A 22,644-nucleotide genomic window follows, 5' to 3' on the forward strand; every position below is an offset into this window, starting at 1 on the left:
ATGGGGACACAGACACTCTTTAAGGCACAGTCTGTTGTCTGTGTTATTAAACAGACATTTCCAACACATCTGTATTTTCCTTTACAGCCAAACTATTGGAAGAACACTAGACTCTGCCACTGTTCACAGCCATTATGTGCCTCATTATGACATTAGCAAGTGAATTCAACTCTAATAGGGAAGGATTTTCAATGTTAGGAATCCTATCCATAAGGTTCTACGCTTAAGACCACAGACATCATACCTTTACCTAAAGAAATGCTGCATGCTGTAGCATGCCTCAGATAACACCACTTGCCCCATCTTACTTGTTAAATGCCAATTTATCACAGCTAACCATTTAAAGACACAGAAGTGCTAACCATTTAAAAACACATTGAGGAAAGCATGTGTCTATTTTTCAGGTACTACATATGATCAAGAAAACCTTTGATTTCCCCCTCACCTGTTGTACATATAGACATGTACTCTGCTGGCCTGGAGTGCAGACTCAAGGTGCTGTCGGAGTGCTTCTGTTGTTAGTACATTAGCACCATCTTCCTGTGGAGTCTGGATCATGAGCTGGGGGTTGAACATGGCCTCTTCTCCAATCTTCTGCCGTGTGTAATTTAACTCCCGACTCACTCGTCCACCAACTGATGGATAAATATTAAGGACTTTGCATTAGCCAGTACCTGCTTATTCTGCTTTCTCTTGATGAATACTCTCTAGCCAGAAAACCCTGTGTGCAGGGCCTATTCTTTCTCAAACTGATCACTGTGTAATTCTAAAATTAAGAACAACTCTTAGTATCTCTGAAAAAAAAACCCACATTCCTCATTACAATACCTTTACTGCTACTGTACTGAAATATTGATGCATAAACTGGATCTTCTCTTTTTTCTACATTATAACCAATATCTCAAGTGTAAAAACTAAAGAAGAAGAAGAAAAAAAGGAAAAACTTTACCTGACAGACCAGAAGAAATACTATGTTACAATTTCTTACACTTGTATATACAGTCTGATCCAAAAGCACATTTCAATATTATGGCTTCTATTTACACTCTTCTAGTAAATAATTTGGCAAAGGTAAAAAGCAAATATTTCTCTTTGGTTAAAAAAAAAAGAGATTAAGTGAGAGAAAGATTAAGTGAGCAGAAGTATTTCTTTCAGCCTTAAATTTAAAAAAAAATGCCAAGTTTCATATAAAGAGATGGAGTTTGCATGTAGCAGAAAGGTCTGTCTACAGCTAATTTACCCAAGTGGCCCAGTACCTGGCTTAATGTGCTGGAGGTTGCTCATGTGCAACATCTGTTTCTAAACAAACTTGAGCCAAATGGTGTGCTCCATATTAAAACATGGTGGGGAATAAAAGAGAAAAAAGGAAAAAAAAAAAAGAGGCAGAGGGAGACTGCAGAGTCGACAGGCTCTAGAGGGAGCTATACACAGTTTGCCTTGCCAGAAAACATTGCATAAGAATGGAAAACTGTCTTCCCTTCTACAAAAACCCCAGCCAGCTAGAGTTCATATACTTTATATAACCTCAGCTGTAGTCTCCCTAGCCAATGCATGTGGGAGGCAATGTCTATTAATTCAGCCTATTAGCTGAATCAAGACCACATCCAGATGAGGAAGACAAGAATGTAAATCCAAGCTACAGATCTGGTCTAATTTGTTACATTTTTATCAGTCCTAGTAAGCTTGACACTGGTGATCTGGACTAGTGCCAAAGTTTAGCTCTGCAACAGTGTGAACAGAAATTAAGTGAATATATTTATTTTTTCCTAGGTCACATAACAGAAGACTGATCCATAACCAGTTGGCAGAGTGGGAGATGAGATTCCTGAGCCTGAACAGGGACATACTTTTTCAATCAGTTGGGCCCTCAACCCACCCGTAACACCCCTGGGGCTAAAACGACCACCAGGCAAGAAGCTGGGCCCCTGCATACATAAAGCTGTCAGAATGAGACCCTCAACAATTAAACCATACAGACATTCTGGCACGAAGCATTGCTTAATTTCTTGTTCAAGAATTCTTTGAAGAAATAAGTGTTTCCACAACACACCCAATTTTTTTTCAGCCTGTCACATGTGGGATTACCTCCTTTATACTATGGAACAGAGACTAGCTCACAGTACGCAAAACAAAACAAATCAAAGTACAACTTTTTACCTAGAGTCCCTTTAGAACTTTTTTACACCACTCTTACTACAGTGACAGGGCAGGACATACTATCATTGAGACTGCATTTGCATGGTAACAAAAAGCTATTGCCAATGCTTATCAAGATTTAAACTCTAAAAATACTTTCATTCATCAGCCCCAGATTTATGCTCACTTCTGTCTTTCCACAGTATTCCACCAATCAGCAGTCCTTGATACTTGACTTTTACTTCATCTTACAGGAGTATGGGAAATGAGAGAGCAGAGTTATCCTAAGCTGTATGTCTTGTAACCAGGCCTTCTTTCACAATCCTTTACACTGCAAGTGCTTCAAAGACAAAGTGACTCTTTCCTTCTTTTGTCTCTCAATGCCAGTCAAGACAATGAGGCCCCAATGTTATGAGGACTGGGGAGTCTACCATAAACTTCTACTCCTGGTACTATATACTCTCCCATTCCACCCACATTTTCCTTTTGAATTTAACCAGAACTTGAACCAACAAATCATACTTCACGCAAGACAAAGGGTGTCATTCCCATCATTGCTGAAAGTGACCAACTGTTTACTATCAACAGAGATGATCGCTTCCTAATCAAGGTCCTGTCAAGTCACGTTAACTTCACTGAACAAGGCAGATCTAGCTAATCAAAATTGCATTGTGCTAGTCAGTCATCAGAACAGAAGCTGGTTTTTCCCTTTCTAACATTTCAACCAGGAATAGCTAAACCACCCAAGAAGCTGAGCACGGATTCCAGAACCCAGCAGCAGATCTGCTTTGCATTCTTCTTAAGGCATTACACCATTTAACTATTCCTTTGATGGATCCATTATCTACATTTCTTCAGCCAAACATAGTAAAAGTAACTCCAAATATTGCAAATATTTTATACAATGTAGCAGTCAGGTACAAAAAAATCATAAATGTACTTTGACAGAATTTTCATCTGCAAAGCCAGGTTATGTTAAAACATATGGACAGACGAGAAGCAAATGAACACATCAGTGGTCTTTCAACATATTAGAAGTAAAAGAGAGCAAGAGGGAAGGAAAAAACCAAAAAAGGGAAGTTTTTACCAGTTATGCTTCAATTTATTTCAATTAAAAGTTTGCAAAGATCACTGGAACCTGCCATAATCGTATCAGTCACGATAGTATTTCCACAGCATAGGACAAATAATATAAAGGAAAATACAATCAATAAACAAAATGCTGGTGTTTCATGTTTTTCCTTTATGAATTCCATTTTCTTCTGCTTGGTAGCAACAACATTTTACACTCAAAATGCTACTAACAAATTTTATGTATGACATACATATTTCCAATTCTATTTCATATCAAAGATGGACAAAACCATCTCACATTAATATTCTGATTTAAAAATCCACATATCACTGTCCTTTTTTGATATACCAAAAGCCACTTGATGGCATTCTAGTCTTTTATTACATGATTTCTTATTATTAAGTACATAGATGGCTGAGTTAGTGCCAAACAATCCCATAATCCAAAAATTATTTAAGTAACAGGTCAACACAGAGTCTCATGACTGGTGGTAAGACAGTGCAGTGGCTTGTACACTACCCTTCCAGCAGTGTCATGAGTGTCTGCCTACTAAAAATGAGATACCATGCTATCTGTGTGATTTAGCTACATTTTTTTTTTTTTTAAGGGGGGGAAAAAACCCAAAAAAAACAGCAAAGCAACAATACCAGTGTCCTGGCATTATTTCACTTTTAATGTATCTGTTTCTAATTCTCAAGGATGTATTTGAAGGCCATTGCTCAACATGAGAGAGTGTAACTGACAGCATCTCTACTGCTGAGAGTTAGTTATTGTTAAAAAGCTGTTTTTTTCCAGAAGAGGAAAATGTCTTCGTCCTCCCCACCCTCTCTGATATCCACAGGCTTCCCTTTCAGCTCTTTGCTAGAACACTCCAGATCTGCCTTCAAAAAGTCAGCATCCTATACCATGAAACTGCTGCTCCTCCTGAGCCTCCCCACCAACTGGAAGAGAAGCTGGTGAAGGTAATTTGCACTAAGACTGGTGCATAACACTGATGTACCCTTCAGTGATGTAAGAATAAGACTAATTATTTTCATGGGCACAATTTTTGACACATTTCCTTGCAATGACCCATTTTGAAATTCCTGTGTCATTCAGCTCATGTGCTCATTCTATTGAGAATGTCAGTCTTGTCTACACCTTTCTCACAACCAAAGTCAAAATTTACATGGCATTATATTAACATGTTTACAAAGAAGTCTGGAATTCATCACTGCAGTCCCTTCCACACCAAGCAGCCTGAGGAGTAAATTTGACCTCTGTCACACTTAGAGATCAGTGCAAGATCAAGCCATCACAGTGATAGCCAGAAGTCATTGCTTATTCATTTACTGTCCAGTGGCTCTAAAGGCATGAAACGCTTATTTTTTCAGAGTGTCTTACAATGTTTCATTTCAGGTTACTGGAATTGCATCACATAGCCCGAGGTTTCTTTATTTTTCTTGGACACGAACACTGCCTCTATTAACCACTCAATAGTTACCTTGTGCACAACCATGCAACCAGTAGCTTAGTAGAGAGCAAGCTCTCTCTAAAAAGAACATTCCTGAGAGACAAACATTTGGGATAAAAATGTTTGCCTACCAATGTGGAGGACAGACTTTGAGAAACCAAAGCCAAGTTTCCCACAAATACATATTGGTTTTTGGAGCCTAAATTCTCAGACAAATTTTAGGTACACAATTTTCTGGAGAACCTCCCTTCTGAAGACTGTGGGCCTCAAGGTGTTTCCATTTGAGCACCTGAGGGGCAGACACAGTTCTGCTTTGTTTGAGCAACACCAACTTTTTAATTTTTTTCAGGACTACAAATGTGTAGCATTAGATCAATTCAGCAAACTTGAGCCGGTGAAAACTCAAAGCAACAGAATCATACATCTAATAGTCATGAACATCTCACACAAACAACGTTTTTGTTTTATTTCTTTGAAAGATGCTAACCTTTTTGATAAATCAGGTGTATAGATACGTATCCCTCACAGTGCTTATTTTATGGCAATAGCCAAGGCAGGGAACCTCTACAATTTGCAATACCTGTAATCACTACAGCAGGAGGTATAGGAGATAAAATCCCCTTACAACTCAGTAATCACATACAAAGACTGAATAATATTCCAACGTGTTCACCTGGGTCTCAGCATTCTCGAAGCAACCCAAAAAGCAGCAGTGTACAGAGAAAGATGCTAGACTTACATGAAGAACAGATATCCAGCCTCCACCTTGCCTTCTCACCCTTCAGCACCCTCTCTCTGCCAGGATGGGAACCAGAAAGGGACTTCATACCTCCCTCCCTGATACCCTGCACAGCCCATCTCCCTCAGCTTTGACTGCCATTATGGGCTTTTTTCTATTCCACTTCCTCATGGAATGCTGCTCCCATGTGCATCTCTGTAATAACACGTGTATACAGGTGTTACTCAAACACTAAGCAATGAAGCTAGTTTCAAACCACAATGGTACACAGATAAGCCAGTGAGACACAGTTCTGCCTCCCTATCCTAACTGGGTACCACGATCACAAGCAGTCACACATGCCACAGGGCAGAAAGCAATAGCTAATGGCACCAGTGACAATCTCTGTTTTTACTGATAAAGAACACAGACCTTATGAGAAAAAAACACAGTAGCCAACTACTATTCACAAAGGGTTGAAACCTCCTATAAAGAAACTGATATAAAGAGCTGAAGTTCGACAGCAGATATGAAGACTATCCTGTCACTTACTGGGCACAAAAAAATAATGGCCTTTTGATTTAAAGCTTCCTGTTGCTCTCTAGGGAGTTCTGTCTTCGTGTTCTCTCGGATGTTGGAGCATGTCTGGTGCTGCTCTTTGTCAGCAACAGAATATAGTTTTTCTGCACACAGACAGTTTTAGTCAGCATCCTGACAGAAGAGCAGGGAAGACAACACCTTCTTCAGAATTATCATTCTTTAGGTCTTACAGGCAAAACCATTTGCTGCAAGAAAGTGCAAAACACCTTCTGGAAGTCCAAGTTTAGTCAGTAGCAGAAATGGGACTGGTTGGAATGTCCATTTCTTTAAACTTTTAAAACAACTTCTGCTTGTAGAGCCACAATTGCTACTGGTTTACATGGTTGATCTCTGAATGTATTAACTACTGTGAGATACTGATACATCTAATGACGCTAAAGATGGCTGTCATAAATCCATCAGGATTACATTATAATAAAAACATAATGCAAAAATAAAGACTTCACAGAAAGTGAATGAAACTGAGCTACCAAAACAATCTGTTGAGAAATGGTGAGCTTACAAGAGCTAGAACACAGTGGTTAACAATTAGCATCCTAAAGAGATTACATGGTCATTCACTGGACTGTGCAGCAGCTCAATAAAAAAATATCATATTAATCGTGACCTCTGCCAGCATTGCACTACAGGCAGTAAGAAATTGCATACTGTGTCTGTCTAGGTTTTCTTGCACAGCATTCACTGAATACACATTTCTTCATCTGTATAGCACACATGGAGCAGCTGTTGTGCCTGTCCACGTTAAAACAGCCTGCACCATCTCCCTTCCCAACATACATGTAGACACTACTCTTATCTTTCTCCCCAGTTATGTCCTAAAAAAGGACACCATCTAGAACATCGTCACATCCCAATGAGAAGATATAATCAGTATCAATATCTCTTTAGTGCCAAAGACTTTAGGGTTATGTAAAAGCAATATAATCATATCAACCATTTCTATCACACTGAGAAAAAGATAACACCAGGCTCTTCATTTTCAGTTAAAAAAAGTGGGGGGGCGGGGAGAGGCAGAGATAAAAACCTACAAATGCAAAAAAAAAATAGCTAACAAAGAAACAAAGCACTTCAAAAGGCTGCTTTTTATCTCTCAAGTCATCATATGATATGAGTTAAGTTACTCCTTACACATGCTGGGGATGGCTCCAGTGTTGCTGTTACAAATTTTGTTAACGCTGACACAATTATGAATAGCAAAAATAAAAACACACATCAAAGTTGCCTTTTCATTCTGTCACAGTATGATAAAGTTTAGAGCTGTGACAAGGACACAAAGCTGTCTGCATATTCAGGAAGACAGCCCAACAACAGCTGCTGCCACTTGTAGTGGGAAACCTTCCCTGCAATTTTAGGAACTAAAACCTCTTCTTCCTAAAAATCAGCTAAAATCCAGTTTTACATGTATACATCTGTATTGCCTATAGCCATAAAAATATTCTTTCTGATTAGGTAAAACAGATAGATTACTAAAGAAAAAGAAATATTTTGATTTCTTGCTTGGTGTCCATCTCTGTTGAGAGAGTGGAAAAGTGCAGGGAAAAAAACAGCACACCAAAATGAACAAATTAAACAGTACAAACTTAAGAAAAACAAGCAAAACCAACATGCAATGAGCTTTGAAACATACAATAATATACAAAACTCGTACATCACAATTCAAGCTTTTCAATTAAACATAAAATGCAGCGGCTGCTTACTGAGCTGCGACACATGTCCTTGGTAACAGGATATGAGCTGTTCACCTCTGGGTCACTGTTCCTAATCCAGCCAGGAACAATAGTGACCACAAGTTGTTTACCATCTGACAGCTGTTTGCTAACTTATGTGAAATGAGTTGGTGGTCTCAGTCCATTTCCTATGGGGCAGGTGTCCACATTATAAAACAGCACTGTCACAACGGGCATCCTTGTTGACCAACCCAGCAAAGAAACCGAGGAATGAATAGGCAGGGAGAGCAAACTATACTTCCTTCCAAAGGCATGGTCCCTTCAAATCACCACTAAACCATAGATTTCAGTGGAGAAGCCCAACCACTGAATTTTATGGCTCAAGTAGCAAAGGAAAAGCAGCAAGTGTCTTAGACTCTACTTTTTCCTAGATATCAAGGAGACTGTCTTCAGCAGTTAATACAGATTATTGCAATTCTCCTAACAGTTTATGGTCACATAACAGTACATACCACATGAGGAGCAAGCTGAATTTTTATTCTTCAGTAATTCAACAGCCAAGCACACTTCATAACAAGCAAAAATCCTCAATTGTACACAAAAGTGGCAAAGTTTAAGGGACTTCGCCTGAGAAGGGTATGTAAAGGGCTTCAAGGTCTAAAGTTAAGGATTTCAAAACAGGTGAATGCAATTTCTTTATGCTGCTTTCTGTTAAATAAGAGCTTCTGCTGGGTAATATGTTACAAACAATTTGCTGTGTTGTTCCACAGCAGTCAGCTTTCCTCTAGGCCAAACTTTTCATTTAACCTCTCAGTGCCCTTTCCTCAAATATGTAATTGTTTTCCTGTGTGGTTAAAATCAGCATTTTTAGGTCTTTTCATCTGTACTCCTGGGATAGCACAAATTTCATCTATACATGGAGTAGCACCAAATTTGAATGCAATTTTTTTAGAGGAACAGCAAACAGCAATGCAAACAGCATCCAGAACCTTTTAGAGGATACAAGTTCCTAAATAGCACTTTTAGGAGATGGCAAAATTAACACAGAAAACTGAAAGGAATGAACATGTTACAACACAGGGTACAGCTCCTTTCAAGTTTTCCCTACCAGCTGCTTGCTGTACCATCTGTTGTTGCCTAAGCAGCTTCCTTCTGAATGGCTTTGCACTGAAGCAGAACTGCTCTCACTGTTGGACACAATCAGGTCAGGTCAGCACTCCCCCCAGCACCGAACCTGCTGCCTGTCACAGCTTCCCCCACCTCGATATTTCTTACTGGCCACCAGCTCCCGCGGCCGCGCTGCATCTGTCAGGAGGCCCATTCTTCACCGGGCGCTCGCCATTCCCACCGAGCAGGACAGGGCGGGATGCGCGCCGAGATTCCGAGCCCGCGACCATATGGCCAGGTTTACGCTGAAGCACGAATGTTCAGGGAAAAAAAAACCAAGCAAATGGCCAAGCAAATGGCCAAGCACACCCCTCAGCATGGCTTGTATTTTCTGATTTGGGCCACTGTGACCGCGCTGGTGGTTTTTCCCTGCGGAGCCCAGTGCGGAGCTCCGCGCTGCCTCTGGACCGCGGGCGGCGGCTCCGAGGTGTGGGCGGGAGGAGGCGGAGGGGACCGGCAGCCCGGCGGGGGCACACGGCGGGGTCCCACCGGAGCCCTGCCAGGAGCCGCCAGCCCCAGCCGTGCCCCAGGGACCCCGGCCCCGCACCAAGGGCAGCCCCGGCCCCGCGGCGCGGTGCGCGCCCCACGCCTCCTTCCCGCGGCATCTGCGCAGGGAAACACACATCGCTGGGAGCCACTTTCACGATTTTGTTGCGAGCGGGATTAGCTGGATTAGGGGCCGATTCATAAGGACCTCCTGCGGCTGTGAGGAAGTTTCATCACAAGGTCAGTGTGGTGTGAACTATATTCTGTCAACACCACCACTCCTTATAGCCGGCTACAAAAAATACAAAAGGGGGGGGTGGGGGGAGCGGGGGGGTGGGGAAGGAGGAAATTGCAAGTGAAATATATGAATGAACAGTTTACAGCAACAAAAAGATTTACCGATTTCCCCCTGAAATGCTTAAAAAGATGTGTACCCTTCAATGCTGCGTTGCTTTAAAACAAGAAACCTGTATTAGTCATTTTTAATTTACAAAGAATTTAGTGGTTTAGGAGGTGGGAGGAACCTGGGGAATAAGTGTAGCAACCCACACACAAAAACCACAGAGGAACTTCTGGCACTTAGTTTAAAACCAGTCATGCAGCTCCAAGATTGTTGAACTGTTGAGATTTTATTACATTTAATGCTGTCACCTTCAAGACTATTTAATTCCTACCCCCCTAAGTGCAGTAAGTAACAGAGACATTAAAAAAAAAGAAGGTTGGATTGAAGAAAGGAGAAGGTGAATTAAAGGGGTTTTTTGTTTGTTTTTGCTCTTTAAAGCATAATTACCCACCTTGTAATTCCCCCACCTCCCCCCTGCAAGATTCCTCTCATCCCATCAAACATCACTCAAAGACTGCAACACTTTTATGGCTAGCATGATGCAAAATAAAAACTATAATGAAAGAGTAGGACTTTTGTTTTGCATGTGTAGTTTTGGGGGAGTTTGGTGGGGGGGGGGGGGGGCGGGCGGGCGGTTTAAGAGAAGTCCCTCTTGCACAGAACCAGGCTGTTCAATCAAAGCCTTATCTGTTATATTTCTGTCTTTCTCTTCTGTTTAGTGCATTCACCGACAAGAGAAAAGGGGCTAAAGCAATGGAGGCTTTGACCTGCAGCTGTAACACAATACTTTCGCACAGCCCTGTCGACCCCTGACATAAATTTTACACCGCAGCTGGCATTTACACACTTAACATTACCATATGTATAGCCCACTCTGTGCTAATTATGCTAATCACCTGTCTAACTCTCTGCTGCGAAAAATGGTTGTATTTAGCAGTCCACTGCCTACCAATACAGCTTACTGTGTGGCTGAAATGTACATTCAGAAGGCTCTGAATGGCAAGATTTTTCCACGTTGCTGGCTTCATTCAGACCACAGAAAAATTTATTCAAGTCAACTGGTTTCGGTCCGCAACAAAAAAGTTACGAGAAAAAAGTGAGTGTGTTCCTGCCCTAACATTCTAAGTCTGCTTGCAAGCAAAATGATAAATCAATTGGTGTGGGAAACAAAAAGGGAGAAAGATTTCTTTTGCAAGCCATGTGAAACTGTAGCCTATTTAAAAAAAAAAAAAAAAAAAAAAGACAGAAAAAAGAAGAAAAAGGTCATCCTATTTCCCCAAATCTCTAGAAAGAACAGTTTAATAGATATTTACACCTGCTCACAATTATCTCAAGTTGCTACCTTTTATCTACAGTTGGAAGTCATACTAAACATGTTTCAGGTTTTGTTTCTTGATCTTAATAATTTCCACTAGAATATTACATTTTCTATTATCTACTGCTTAAACAACATCAGCTTCTAAACAGCTAGGGCTTCTCTTCTAACTATATGGGAACCCTTTGAAAAGTTAGTGAAGACTGGTGTAAATGAAATTAGAATGAGGCCCATGTTGAGAAGCAAATAAGATAAAGGAGATATTCACCAGAAGAACTGGTGTAATAAAGTATCTTCTTTAAGTACTTTTTTTTATCATTACAGAAAGGGTAACTTAGAAAGAAAAAAAGTAAAGTTGTAATGAATAAGGGGTTTTTCTAATGCTTAGTGTCAGCAGGAAAGGAGTTTAACCAACTCCCTAAAGCTCATCATTCTACTGAGTATCACACTGAGGAGACTACACCAAGATCCACATTGGGATTACATTCCTTAAACTATTTAAATACAATTTAGCACATAAATTCCTATAGTCCCCTTCTCCTCTTCAGACACCCAAGCAAGCTATGGTAGTTCACAGATTTATCAGACAACCAAAATGTAAGTCTGATTATGGCATCACATTTAGGCATTTCATTTCAGGTTAGATTTGTGGAATCTTTTTTCAACTAGTTTTAAATGCTATAAAATGGCATGTTCATACACAAAATTAAAGAATGTGCAAATAAACCTTCTATATCCACTACCGCATCTGAATAAGGTAAGCTCATTGGACAGTAAGACATTGTTAATATACAGCCAAGGGATTTAATTAAAAACAAGAACAGCTCAGCAATGTTTATGCTCAGAAGATCCAGTAACATACCCACCCATTCACAGCATGAGGTCAAGAAGATCCCTATGTCTATGCCTTCCCAACTTTCCATCCTTTGTCCACTCTGCTTCCATGTGCAAGAGATTGCTGCTCACAATATAACATAAAGTAACACTTTTTGCCTGTCAGCAATGGCCTTTACTTTAATATTTTACTTATTACATTGCTTGCTTGACTACATTATAGACCCTCAGCCAAGACACATCTTGCTTTCTAGCATCTCAGTTTCAGTTCTCTGCTAGTCCAAAGCACTAATTTATCTGTTCTTTCAGTTCCAAAACACTGGTTGTGCAGCCAAAACCAGAAATAACACTACAACTACTGTTTATTTCAGAGCATGTGGATTTTCCCCTTTTCTGCCTTTTTCTTTTTTTTTCACTAGGAGATGGACCACCCTGCTCTCATGGCACAGAACACTATTTACATTGCAATACTTGACTGTGTAATACATCTGGCATTTTTGGGCAGGATTCCTGAGCTAGAGGCCAGAAACCCTTAAGCAATGATTTAACAGGGGAAAAAAAGTCATACAACTTGACTCAACAGTGCTCATTTCTAGTTTGCTGCACTTAACTTTTGATTACTGACTGAAAGGCAGAAATGCATCATACTAGTAAACAAGAGAAGACTGTTTCTTACCATTTATCTCACTGTTAATAAAAGAAGACTGTATTACAGTCTAAGGACTGAACTTCAGCTTCAGGTATATGGGTGTACAGCATTGCATATGTGGTCCCACATGAGCAAAATACAGATGTTTCAAATACACAATGATTACTTGTATAATTGAAGCTGGAATTAAGTTCAGCAACTGAAATAACTAAGTTTCCCAAAACCAAGGAGAAGGTAAAGCCAAGATACTAATTCTAAAAATCAAAATTAAAATTCTCCATACATCAAAACATATATATGGTCAGCAGTTTCCATAAAGAACTTTTTATCTCATGAAACTACTACTGCTGCCAAAATCAGTCTGTTTATAGTAACTGAGGTGATAGTAAATGAAAATAACAGAGCAAAACCTAGAATAAGTAAATTGTATTTACAGATATTAAACTAAGTTTGCACAATAAAAAAGGAATAAAGAAAAATGCTTTATTTTCAAATTTTGAATTAAAAGCTACTCTTTTCAATTCCATTCTATTTTACAGTACTGTACAATGAAAAACTACTCCAAGTCGAAAGTCACTCCATTAAGAGCAAGGATGAACAGAATTTATTGTATACGGTATTCATCAGACATATTTGGCACAATCTGAGTGGATAATAAAATAGCACAGATTATGCAAAACTGAAGTAAGATATTTTCCCATTTTCTTTAATTCATGGGCACAGAAATGCAGGGGCCTTTATAACATGGCACACATCCTCAGCACAGATATCACGTTTTAAAGCACAGAGTTTTCTGTCATGAGACACCATCTTGGGAATCTGCAACTCCAGCAAAGCATCAACAGAAGACGGCAGAAAATGGTATGGTTTCTTAAGTATTAATGAATGTTGTGCATCTTTATTTCTCTGAAAAGGTGACTACATTCTTATAATAGAACTGTCATGCAGACCTTAAGAAGTTTCATTGATTTCTTCAGGTTTCCCCTGGAAGAGTAACTCACAAACATAACTGGGGCATGACTTCTTGCATACTACAAGGCAGCAGAGATCAGAGAAATTAAAAGAACCAAAGCCTGAACTACTGAAGGAAAATAAGACAAATATTGAAGAAAATAAGGATGGCTGAGAAAATGCATATAACTGTATAGTATACACAAAGATGAGTGAACTTCTTATAAAATTCTGCACTCCAGGTCCTGCTGAACCTTGAAACAGAGCAGCTAGAGCCACATATACACACACTGTCATCTGTAGCCAGAAAAAGTACTGTGAAAAGGATTGGACTTTATTCTGTATACAGAAGAAAACACCTGACAAGTAACAGCCCGACAAGATCTATAACCAAAATCCTGTTTGAACCAATCAGAAAATAAAGCTAGATATGGGGCATAGAATTTTACAAGCATGGGTTTTTTACTTGAGTACTTATAGGTTGAAGCAGGTAATTCACAGTTAAGTTAAAAAGATTGTGCGTAATAGTCCAAGAGTGTGAAAATGAGAACATGTTCCATTAGACACCAAAAGGAAAGTAGCTGCAGACACATCAAAACCAGCATCCTAGTGGACACAGTTCCAGCAGGTCATAGGGAGGTCAGTTCTTAAGGAAAAATCCAACTGAAATATAAACATGGCATTATGGAAACCAGACGAATCTCCCATAGCTTTGCCCAGCCAGCAGTAATCTAGGCATCAGGTGTGGTGCATAATCTAAATAAAGGGATCAGTTGGTTCATACATCTGGAAGCTGTCATATTTTGGAGCCTCCTAACAGTTATGTGTAAGTGCAACATTCACTTGGATGTAAATTTGTTGAATGGTCAAGAACAGTTACATGTGTACACTACATCTTATTATGACTTTCTGGGGAACCAGTGAAAATATTATGTAATGTCAGGGCTTGGACCACCTCTTGCCACAAAAAAAAAAGGGGGAAAAAATAATGAAAATCGACAGATTCAGGGTGAGCAGATCAGGTTTACCTCAATTCATTCTATGCTGAAAGCAAGCTCGAGCACCCATGACTTTTAGAGTTCATTATTTTCTGAACCCACTAGCTTGCTGATAAATAATGAGGAAGGATAGCTATCTACAAAAACAAGCAAATAAACATAAAACCAGGCCACTTAGCAGGTGGCAAGACCTGGTCGTGAGTAGGGCCCAAACCACTCACCACCACATCCACATAGCACCACAACTTCAGTAGCAGCCAGCCCTACAGCTGAGTTAGCTCTTGCTTACCTACACTTCCCTGTTCCTGCTCAGCAGCAGCAGCATGAGGAACAACAATAAAGCAAAGTTGCTTTCAACTATTCTGTGTCACTCCAGGACTTCTGTACCAAAATCTGCAAGCTCTCCAGAGCTACAGAAATGCCTTCAAACCCTGTTCATAAGCAGCCAAATCCCCAGAGCACAAGATGACACTCAAAGCTCAGAAGAGGAGGACAATGGCAAAGCCCAGGCGCCGCCCTGTTTAAATACACATTCCAACAGAGAAAGAAACAGATCCTTCCAAACAGTGATCTGTAGGGCATATTCTGGCAGGGCACTGGCAACACTGTTAAGTTTGGAAATAACAATGAAGATTAATTTTCTCCAGCCTTGAGTAAATTAAATGCCTCTGAAGTCTGGAAGGCTGGAACAATACACTTAGAGCTTAGAGGGGTGCCAATTCTACAGGAGGAGCTTCTCTTTCCCTTCCCTGAAGAGGCTAACACATGGGCACACTCCTAGCCTGCTCTATTTTGTACATGGATAAGGCCTGGTGACACTAAAGTCATCCAGGTTCTGCCAGCACATTCAGTGAATACAGGACTTCACCCTCTACCTTTTTAATGACCAAAGAATGGTCACAGGTAATACCTTTATTAAAACTCTTACAGATAAGAGGAATTTCATGTACTGAACCTGCAAGGATTGTTTAATGTACAAGCTTTTCATCAAGGAACACCAACTCTGAGCAATGCTGTGGATGGATGCCTGTCAAGATGGAACTTAACAGAGGTCTCCATGATTTTGAATTTAATAGCAGGCTCTTGAAATATGACAATCAATTAAATATACATATAAGTAAAACCTTTAAGCATCTTTTCCTAACAACTTTCAATACACAGAAGCAGAGGGTGTTCAAATTCAAAGGAACATAACACCCACTGCCCTGATGTTTTTAATCCACAAATATCATGCAAGTATTAGAATTTGATGTTCCTTTTCAAAACAGTAGTATGAACTGAACAGAGTAGTATGGACTGAAATACTTTTGTGATTTATCAGTAAACATTTAAATAAACATGTTGCTCAGATGACCATCCTTCAGCTATCATGTGGAAAAAAAGAGATGAATTAAATAATCGTACTGAAGTCAGACAAAACAGTAGCTTGGAAATTTTCCAGATGAACACCTTTCAATGAACTTCCAATATGTGCTGAGGAATGCAACACAGTGTAGGACAGCATTCGAGGATAAGTAAGCTCTTAAGTCATCTGATTCACAGAAAACTAATGAATTTGGTGATGTGATCAGAGACAATGTCTTGACTGCCACAGAGCCTCCCAACAACCGTTGTGACAGACTGAAGAGCAGAGTAACTTCTGCAACTTCTGCTATACCATGCCAATGTGGTGATGCAGGAGCAAGCACATCTAAAACAGTACTCCCCTGCTGCTGTCCACTGCATATGTTTGTGAGAGAAAGGAATTATACTTGAGTGTGTCAAGTCCTGCTAACTGTACTCAAACTAAGCATGTTAGTTCAGCCCACTTATATAAATTTATCTCCTTGAAAAAACAAATTCATGCAGATCTGTTCCCTTACTATTCTTTTTTGTTTCTCCAAAGAATACTAGTGTAAAATTACCTGGTGCCTTTAGGCAGAACTTAAGAACAACCTTTCTCTCCACCTGCATTTAATCTTGCTGGGTTAAGAAAATTGAGACTCTATGGAAATAATACTGGTTCCTTACTCACATCATTCACACACTTTCCTCATTTTCACCTCATTCTTAAGTTGCATGGGTAGATTAACATATTCTAAGAAGGGTCAGCCATAAGTACAATAGAGCAACCTGATTTCTGTCCCTTAAGAGAGAAAGGAAATAATACTACACATAGCCCAAATCTTGACTTAAAAAGTATTTCTGCTGTACACACTCAATCCTAATTCACATACAATCTGAACACACTCACTCTATTCCACATACCTGAACTGAAGTATGCAGCTTCTGAGGAATTCTCTGCAACATGTCCTACCTATTTGTTTCCTCCACCCTCTTCCTTCAAACTGGCTTAAAGAAGGAGCTCTACACGTTAGAGTTCAGTTCAAGATCAGAAAGCTTCACTAAGCTTTGTGAAGAGAGCACTTAAAGAGGCAACAGTTTGACTGAGCTTCAGCTAGTGCAAAAACTAAAGAAAGCAAAAATGGAAGAACAGCATGATCTTTGACCACATAAGGAAGAAAGCTAATGAAAAAAGTGAGAAGAAAAAAATTCCAAGACGATGATATAAAATGAAATACTAAAGCACAAGACTAGACCATCTCCCTCATTGTAATCTGCTCCAATTAACATCATTTAAGGCATTGCAGTAGCCAAATTTCAAGCTTCATTTAACAGAACCTTTTCTGGAGCTACAAAACTACCTTCTTTCAGAAGTAGAGGCTGTGAATTTACATGTGTGACTGCTGTTGACACACTGGGTTTTAGACTGCCTATACAGAGTGGTAGCAAATAAACATATCCAGTTATGAGCATGATTTCTTTTCCATCCAGAGCACTCTCTAGCTATGAATGGATGATTCTAAAAGCACATCTGTGTCCAACAAAGTTCAGTCACTGAGGAAATCAATGCAAAGCCTTTTTTTCTCTCTGTGTGTACAATGTATAAAGATGCTAAACAGTCTCCACAACTCCAGGATGCATGGACACCCACATACAGCAGTTCAACTCAAGCTGAATAACAGAACTGCCATTAAAATGCCAGTCCAGAATTTGTCTGCCCTGGCAGAAAACCCCTTCCCCTCACCACCAGCAGCAAGGTATGCACATGGGAATGGTAGATCTGTTCACGTGCTGAAAAGATATACATGTATGTCCCAGGCAAAGCATGGGATGGAGCCACTGTGGGACACAAAGTAATAACTGAAGTATTCTGAACAGCAGCCAAAAGAGGACTATGTTTAAAAGAAACCCCAAAAAACAAAAAGCTACTCTACAACATTTAGTGCCAAAAAACAAGCTGAGAGGAAAGCCACTTAGGTATCAGAAGGCTCAGAGAAGGCTTAGAATGCTAGCATAAATTTTGAAGGAGGAAGACTACTACAGGAAATCTGAAAGAATTATGTTTTGAAGATCTCTCTTGGAAAGTTTGCCTACCAGGTGAGCTTCTAAATTCATGTAAATATTTCAACTATAAGACCCGCAGGCTCATACTACTAATCATTTAACTTGGAATGTGCATGGTCTTAAAATTCAAAGTTCACTTCACTGTTTGTTAATTAATTCTGTTATGGCTTTAAAGCAACCATTTACTTCCAGCAAATTTCAGTGCTGTATTATGTTCCATAGTATTCAGAAACAGACCATATCAAATTTGTCTCTTTAAATACTGCCAATTTATTCAGCAGTAATAACTGTAAAAAGTTTCAGTAGCAAATCAAAACTGTTACTTGAAGTATATTTGAAGTAACTTATGAATCTACACAGCACATACAAGACAGTCTAGGGATCAGGCCTAGCTGGAATGAGGTTGGGAAAGGCAGGTGCTGCTTGACCAATCTTATCTTCTTCTACATCTTAGTGGATGAGGGAAAGGCTGTGGATATTATCTACCTGAACTTTGATAATGTCTTCAACACTGTTTCCTACAGCATTGTCCTGGAGATACTGGCTGCTCATGGTTTGGATAGGTGCACTCTTTTCTGGGTTAAAAACCAGCTGGATGGCAGAGCTCAGAGAGAGTTACATCCAGTTGGTGGCCAGTCACTGGACAAGACCTGTTTAATATCGTTATCAATCATTTGGATGAGTGGTTCAAATGCTCCCTCAGTCAGTTCCCAGATATCACCAAGCTGGATGGGAGTGTTGATCTGCAGGAGGACAGAAAAGCTCTGCAGAGGCACCTGGGCAGAGGCACATTGGTCAAGGCCAATGGTGTGAGGTTCATACCATATTCTACAATATGAAGTACCAGGTCCTGCTCTTCAGTCACAACAGCTCCATGCAGGACTACAGGCCTGGTGAAGAGTGGCTGGAAAGCTACCCTAGGAGACAGACCTGGGGGTGCTGAACATGAGCCAGCTGTGCCCAGGTGGCCAAGAAGGCCAGTGGCATCCTGCCCAGTATCAGCAATAGTGTGGCCAGCAGGACAGGGCAGTGATTGTACCCCTGTACTCAGTGCTGGTGAGGCCAAACCTTGAATTCTGTGTTCAGTTTTGGACCCTTCGCTACAAGAAACACATTGAAGTGCTAGAGCAAGTCCAGAGAAAGGCAATGAAGCAGAAGTCCTATGAGGAACAGTTGAGGGAGCTGGAGTAATTTAGCCTTGGGATGACCTCACCCCTCTCTACAGCTACCTGAATGGAAGATGTAAGCAACAAGTGACAGGATGAGAGGAAATGGTCTCAAGCTGCTCCAGGAAAGGCTTAGATTAGATAGCAAAAAAAATTTCTTCACAGAAAGGACTGTTAAGCACTGGAACAGGTCACCCCTGAATTACCATCCCTAGAGGTATTTAAAAAGTGTTTAGATGTGACATTTAAAGGCATGGTTCAGTGGTGAACACAATGGTGCTGGCTTAAGAGTTGATTTGATAATATTACAAATCTTTTCCAACTTAAACAATTCTGTATTTGGCCAGCACTGCCTAGTTCATCCAAACTCTCAGTAAACAAAAGGTAAAAGGTAAAGTGAGACAGCTGTTTTAATAAACAGGACAATTCAGCCACTGCTTCTTCATTAAGATACCTCAATCTAAAGACTCCTTTACTGTACTAACCTTCATGGATGGTACTTTAAAGCTGTTAGGACTAGTTCCATGTAAATGCAGAAGAAAAACTTTGGTGCTGCTTTGCACTTCTGCATAGTAAGAACAGCAATTTCCATATTATCTTTTCCTGTCTCTGTTCCATCTCACACTCAATCTGTACTCCTATTTGTAATTCAGCAACAAAAATATGCAATTGCTATCTGTTCGGCTTAATTGTACAACACCCTGGTTCATGAGCAGAACATTTACAGAGCCTCTACCAAGAAGACCTATTTTAGCAGGCTCTTTTCTGCGAATGGTCATGTAGTGCTAGAATGGGAAGACTAAAAATTAAATTTAATTTAATCCAGAATATTTTATTTCATCTTAATCTACTAGCTTTTGCTGGTTAGTTTTGAAATGCAAGGGTTTCTAAATGCAGAGTTTTAATTTCTTTTCAATGAAAAATCTAAACTAAATAGGTGTGAAATTACATAGGTCAGGTCTGTCAAACTAGCTGTATTATGGATTCATCTTGGCCATAAAAACCTCAGTGACCAATTTCCACTAGATTCTATACTAGGGACTTCTCCCCACTCCTTTTCCATAACAATAATGACATGAGAAGAGACAAGTGTAGCAACTATTTTGCAAATCCTATTTTTTTTCCTTGAGAATTGTATTTTTGCTGACAGGCCGGTTACTGAGGCATCAACAGCAAGTAGTTTCTTGGTATTACAAAGCTACAAAAAGCAGGTGGCACTAATTGAATAGGATCACCATTCCAAGCAAGTGAACACCAGTAACATCAGGATAATAAATGCAGCGGAGCATGTGGGAAGGAGCTGCAATCACATCAAACACAGAAAAACAGAAACAAAATACCTAAGAACAAAAACTGGCAAAATAAACGTCTCCACAACAACCTCACAGTGAGTTTGGAAGAAAAATTAATAGTGAAGAAAAACAAGATTCATAGTCATTTTCATTAATATTTAAGGTACTTTAGTTGGTGCAAACTCTGACTGCACATCTCTGCCTACAGATGGGACCCAGCAGTGCCTTGTTCTGTTTCTCAGGCAGAACTGTTGGCAGTAGATCTCATCGTATTTTGAGCTCCCGGACTACACTACATGGACCAAAAAAGCATCACTATTTTCCACAACGGAAAAAAACAACCCCTAGTAAATGACTGGCGAATCCAATCCAATCCTGACCCCACTCCGGCTGTCATCTGCAAGGATGGACTCCGACCCTCTGTGCTCTAATTCACCCCGGGCAGCAGGGACCACCTTCAGAACAGGCTCCGACTTTGTCTGCACTCAGCTCTAGCTTTTCCACACAAACACGTACAGAGAGCTATTTAGAAAAGATTATTTATGCAGCCTCTCATATTAAATTTTATAAGCCAAATACTGCTGCAAGCTACTTTGACATAAACCTAGAGTAGTAATTGCTGCAGACAAGGAACTCTGGTTCCACGTCCACCCAGCAGCTAACGGGGGAATGTGATCCTTAATAAACAGTATTTTCCCCCCAGAAAAAAAAAAAAAGGGAGGGGAAAAAAACCAACAAGCTAGAGAAGGAAAAAAATAAAAAAAAAAAACCACCACCAAGAGCTACACTTAAACCCCAAAACCGCGGCAGCCTGGAGCCATGGCTCTCAGCGCTGGGTGTGCCGCCCGCCTGGCTGCCCCACTCCGTGCCCCGCTTCGCCTCGGCTGCCTTTCTTTCGTGGTTGTGGGTTTTTTTGGTTGGTTTTTTTTTTTCCCCTCGTTCGCTCCCTCTCCTATTTTCCTTTTTCTTTTTTTTTTTTCGGCGCTGAGCCCCGCGCTCCCCACAGCTGAAAGCTGTCCAAGCGCAGGACCACACACAGGCTCCCGCCCCGCCGCGCCGCCCGCCCCTCCCCCGCCGCGGCCGCGCGCACTCCCAAAATGGCGGAGGGGGCGCCTGCCGGCAGCGCCGCCGCTTCCCGCCGCCGGGGACGCGGAAAGCCGCCGCCCGCAGCGAGCCCGCACTGCGAGCCGGAGCAGAGGCGAGGGCACGGGGTGCTGGAGTCGGGCTGTCCCGGCGGCCCTCCGCTGAACGCACGGCCCGGCCGCCGCGGCCCCCCGCGGGCGGAGCAGTGGTACGCGCCGCCCGGGGCTGCGCGCCCCATCTCGGTGCCCGCCTGCCCCGGCGCGGCCGCTGCTCCGGGCCTGCCGAGCGGCTCTGCCCGGCTGGGCGGGCAGGGACGGCAACGGAGCACAGGGGCGCCCCCCGGACTTACCTTCCACCCACAGCTCCTCCACGTTGGTCTCGAGATTAGCTGCCCTTAATCCTACAGCGAAAGCCCCAAATATCAGGAGGCCGACAATCAAAAACTTTCCGCAGTTTTTCTGTATGTAACAGCCCAGTTTAAACAACAGTCTCTGAAACTTTGCTCGCAGCCACAGCGGCGCTTTCCGTCCCGTCGCCTTCCCCTGCAAAGCAAGAAGAGGTCAGTAGTTGCGGGCTGCGGCAGCCGCCAGAAGCGGGGGGAGCCCCCCAGCCCTCCCAGGAGCGGGACACAGCTCGTGTCCCTCGGGGTGCAGTCCCCGGAGGAAGGATGGAGTGCCGTGAACAGGTCAGGCATCCTTCCAGCAGGGCCCTTTGCCGAGCACGCACACAGGGACAAGATGTACCTGTTGTCATTCATCCTTGCCCCAGACCAACACGTGGGTTTGGGGGTGACAACACTGCGTCGGCCCCCCTGTGTTGGCCACCACCATATTCTTCTCTTGCCCGAGGCATCCCCACCAGCTCAGGCTGTAAAGCACTCGCACTGGCAAGACCCGTGGCTCCAGGGAAGAATTAACCACTTCCGAAGAACCTCAACAGCCACAAGAAAGAACAGTCCCTTTTCCTGTTCTCCTTGGAACCCCATGGCTGGGAGGAGAGGCGGGGGGGATTGTGTGACAGATAGCGGGTAGCAGTGGCCCTTTCCCCCATTCCCAGCTCCTAGCAGGGGCTTGGTGCTGAGGCAAGACCCACGTGGTGAGCAGCGCTGTAACATCTGCAGTAATTCATTTCCATAGAGTTTGGAGACGCTGTGTGATCTGAATTAGGAAGTAGAGCAGCCATCTGTAAGTTACGACAATATTTGTGAACGGAAGAGGGCAGCCACATGGATTTTTTTTTTTCCTCCTCCTTTCCCTCTTCTTACAAAGCCTAGAAATCCGCTCCCTGAAGTGAAACCATCCCTGAAGCAAGGCAGCTTTTGGAG

General features: G+C 41.6%; 1 protein-coding gene and 1 long non-coding RNA gene across 5 annotated transcripts in view; one reads left to right on the forward strand and one right to left on the reverse strand.

Annotated features, from left to right (window-relative positions):
• The window catches only part of PTCH1 (patched 1), a 72,844-nt gene that overhangs the window by 42,769 nt on the left and 7,431 nt on the right, over nucleotides 1-22,644 (reverse strand). For all 4 annotated transcript variants that reach the window (XR_013341598.2, XM_085568123.1, XM_021531149.4 and 1 more), the window contains exons 2-3: nucleotides 21,670-21,862; nucleotides 446-635 (exon numbers count right to left, since the gene is read on the reverse strand). Coding sequence is in view for 3 of the 4 variants with exons in the window: in XM_085568123.1 (XP_085424249.1) it covers nucleotides 446-635; nucleotides 21,670-21,862 (383 nt within the window). In the remaining variant the exon portion in view is untranslated. The remainder of the gene's footprint in view (nucleotides 1-445; nucleotides 636-21,669; nucleotides 21,863-22,644) is intronic.
• LOC146763893 (uncharacterized) lies at nucleotides 631-15,255 on the forward strand. Its single transcript, XR_014951727.1, has 2 exons — nucleotides 631-9,542; nucleotides 10,365-15,255. It is a non-coding gene; the product is annotated as an uncharacterized LOC146763893 (long non-coding RNA).

This window comes from Lonchura striata, chromosome Z, assembly GCF_050655825.1.
Source record: "Lonchura striata isolate lonStrDom1 chromosome Z, ASM5065582v1, whole genome shotgun sequence".
NCBI classification, from domain to species: Eukaryota; Metazoa; Chordata; class Aves; order Passeriformes; family Estrildidae; genus Lonchura; species Lonchura striata.